The 1,960-nt window shown below is 29.1% G+C and overlaps 1 protein-coding gene across 1 annotated transcript in view; it reads right to left on the reverse strand.

Annotated features, from left to right (window-relative positions):
• Nucleotides 1-516: 516 nt before the first annotated feature.
• Nucleotides 517-1,960, reverse strand: part of LOC140959109 (protein ALTERED SEED GERMINATION 2-like) — a 37,032-nt gene continuing 35,588 nt past the window's right edge. The window contains exon 6 of the mRNA XM_073416875.1: nucleotides 517-626. Within this exon, the coding sequence (XP_073272976.1) occupies nucleotides 527-626 (100 nt within the window). The 3' untranslated portion in view covers nucleotides 517-526. The remainder of the gene's footprint in view (nucleotides 627-1,960) is intronic.

Here is a 1,960-nt window from a genome sequence, read left to right on the forward strand (position 1 = left end):
TAATGTTGAAGAACTTAATTCAGTAAATGATGAACAAATTGAATAGAGATAATGTTAATATTATTGAATATGTTTAACATTAAAATTTAATCAAAAAATGCAGTATACTTAAATGTCCATAATCCAGAGAATCAGGAAAAAAATGATATGAATTCTTAGTTGGAACGGGTCTAAATGAAAATAGTTAGTTTACCTTTAATGTCCATGATCAATAAAATTAAGAAAAAAATATATATAATAATGATTTCTCAGTCGAAATGGGAAAATTTAGAAAAATAGACCTCCTCACAATCTCATTTAAGAAAANTAACACCTGCTGAACAGAAGTAACAAGTTCATATTAAAACCAATCCTTTTAATGTTATGATCCAAAATTGTATTTTATTTCATGTTTCACATCTAGCGGTAAATGTCACATGCATAAATTCTTTTTTTTTTTGTTTTTGTTTTTGCCTACAAGAAACTATATATATATATAGAAAGTTTATGTAGAAAATGCAGAATAATGAAGGGTTTCTGATGGTTACTAACCAATGGACGCGTAATTAGCTTTGGGTGCACTCAAATGGTTGAACCTTCCTTCAGCAAACTCATGCATGCGGTACCGCTCCAGGATTTCAAAGGGCCTGAAGAGGCATTGAAAGATGAACGAACGAATGAGAACCAGTATAAGCAGATTAAATTTAACGACCAAATGACTCAGCAATAAACAGTGGACGAGCATACAAATGTATCTTAGCTGGACTTGCTTGATCGAGCTTAATGGATTTGTACACATATCTATTAATTCACATTGAACGTACCGAATATTTTACCAGCAAACAGCGACCTCAACGAAGATACAAAAAACTCTTCTTCAGATGACAATTGTAAGAAATATGACACATGTTAAAAGAAGTAGCGTGTACAAATTGAAATTGGTGATGACCAAGAAAATTTAGATGCGTACACGACTCTCCTTCTGAATCTCAGCTCCCGCAATAACTCATCGATAGTATGAGAAACGCCTATAAATAGAGCGATTGAGGTCCCTAAGCAAACACACCTCATAAGAAAAATTTACACCATCTATTGAGAGGGTGGAGTGCTTAGAAGGCATCAACCGAGAAGAAAATCAGAGAAATCAAAATTTTCAATGGCTGGAGGTAACACTCGATTTAAGCTTCCGCATATTGTTTTTCATGTTCATGTATACGTAAAAACATGATTTTGAGAAAAATTCTAATATTTGGTATCAGAGCCATGATACATCAGCCTTGAAAATTTTGTTTATGGGAATTTACGTATGAAAAATGAAAGTTGAAAATCGAATAACATAAACTTTAAGAAATTGATTTATGAAAGTTTAAGTAAAAAATTGGAAGTTTGGATATCATAAATTAAGAAATTTACTTGAAAATTTATTCGGAGAATTTTCTTCTCAATTGCACTTCGAAGTTCTCGATGGAAAGTTTCAGAAAAAATTTTTTGGGAATGATTTCTCGTCGCAAATGAAGAAGCTAACAATCATGCAAAGTAATCATGCAAGGAAACGTGTAGGAATTAAATTAAGAAGGTCCACACGTAAATCAATTCATTTCAATTTGTGTCGGTTAATAATTCTATCAATTTGACAAATTGGTGGGTCCCACAACATTAATTATTATTATTATTATTATTATTATTATTATTAAAATATAAATAAATAAATAAATAAATAAATAAATAAATAAATAATGATTAATGTATTATTAAGTTATATGTATAATTCGGTATACATATAGCATTTGGTTAAATAATTTGTACACATTAAAATAGTTTCAAGTTCGACGTAATTTCTGATACATGTTTAGAAATTATTTTTGCATGTTAGATATAATGTCAATTATATTGTAAAGTGTTTGATGTGTACATGCAAATTTAATATTATGTTTGCATTTATTCTTGAAATTTAAAATGCAAATAATATTAAAAAAAATAA

The sequence above is a fragment of the Primulina huaijiensis genome, chromosome 2, assembly GCF_012295235.1.
Source record: "Primulina huaijiensis isolate GDHJ02 chromosome 2, ASM1229523v2, whole genome shotgun sequence".
Taxonomy (NCBI): domain Eukaryota; kingdom Viridiplantae; phylum Streptophyta; class Magnoliopsida; order Lamiales; family Gesneriaceae; genus Primulina; species Primulina huaijiensis.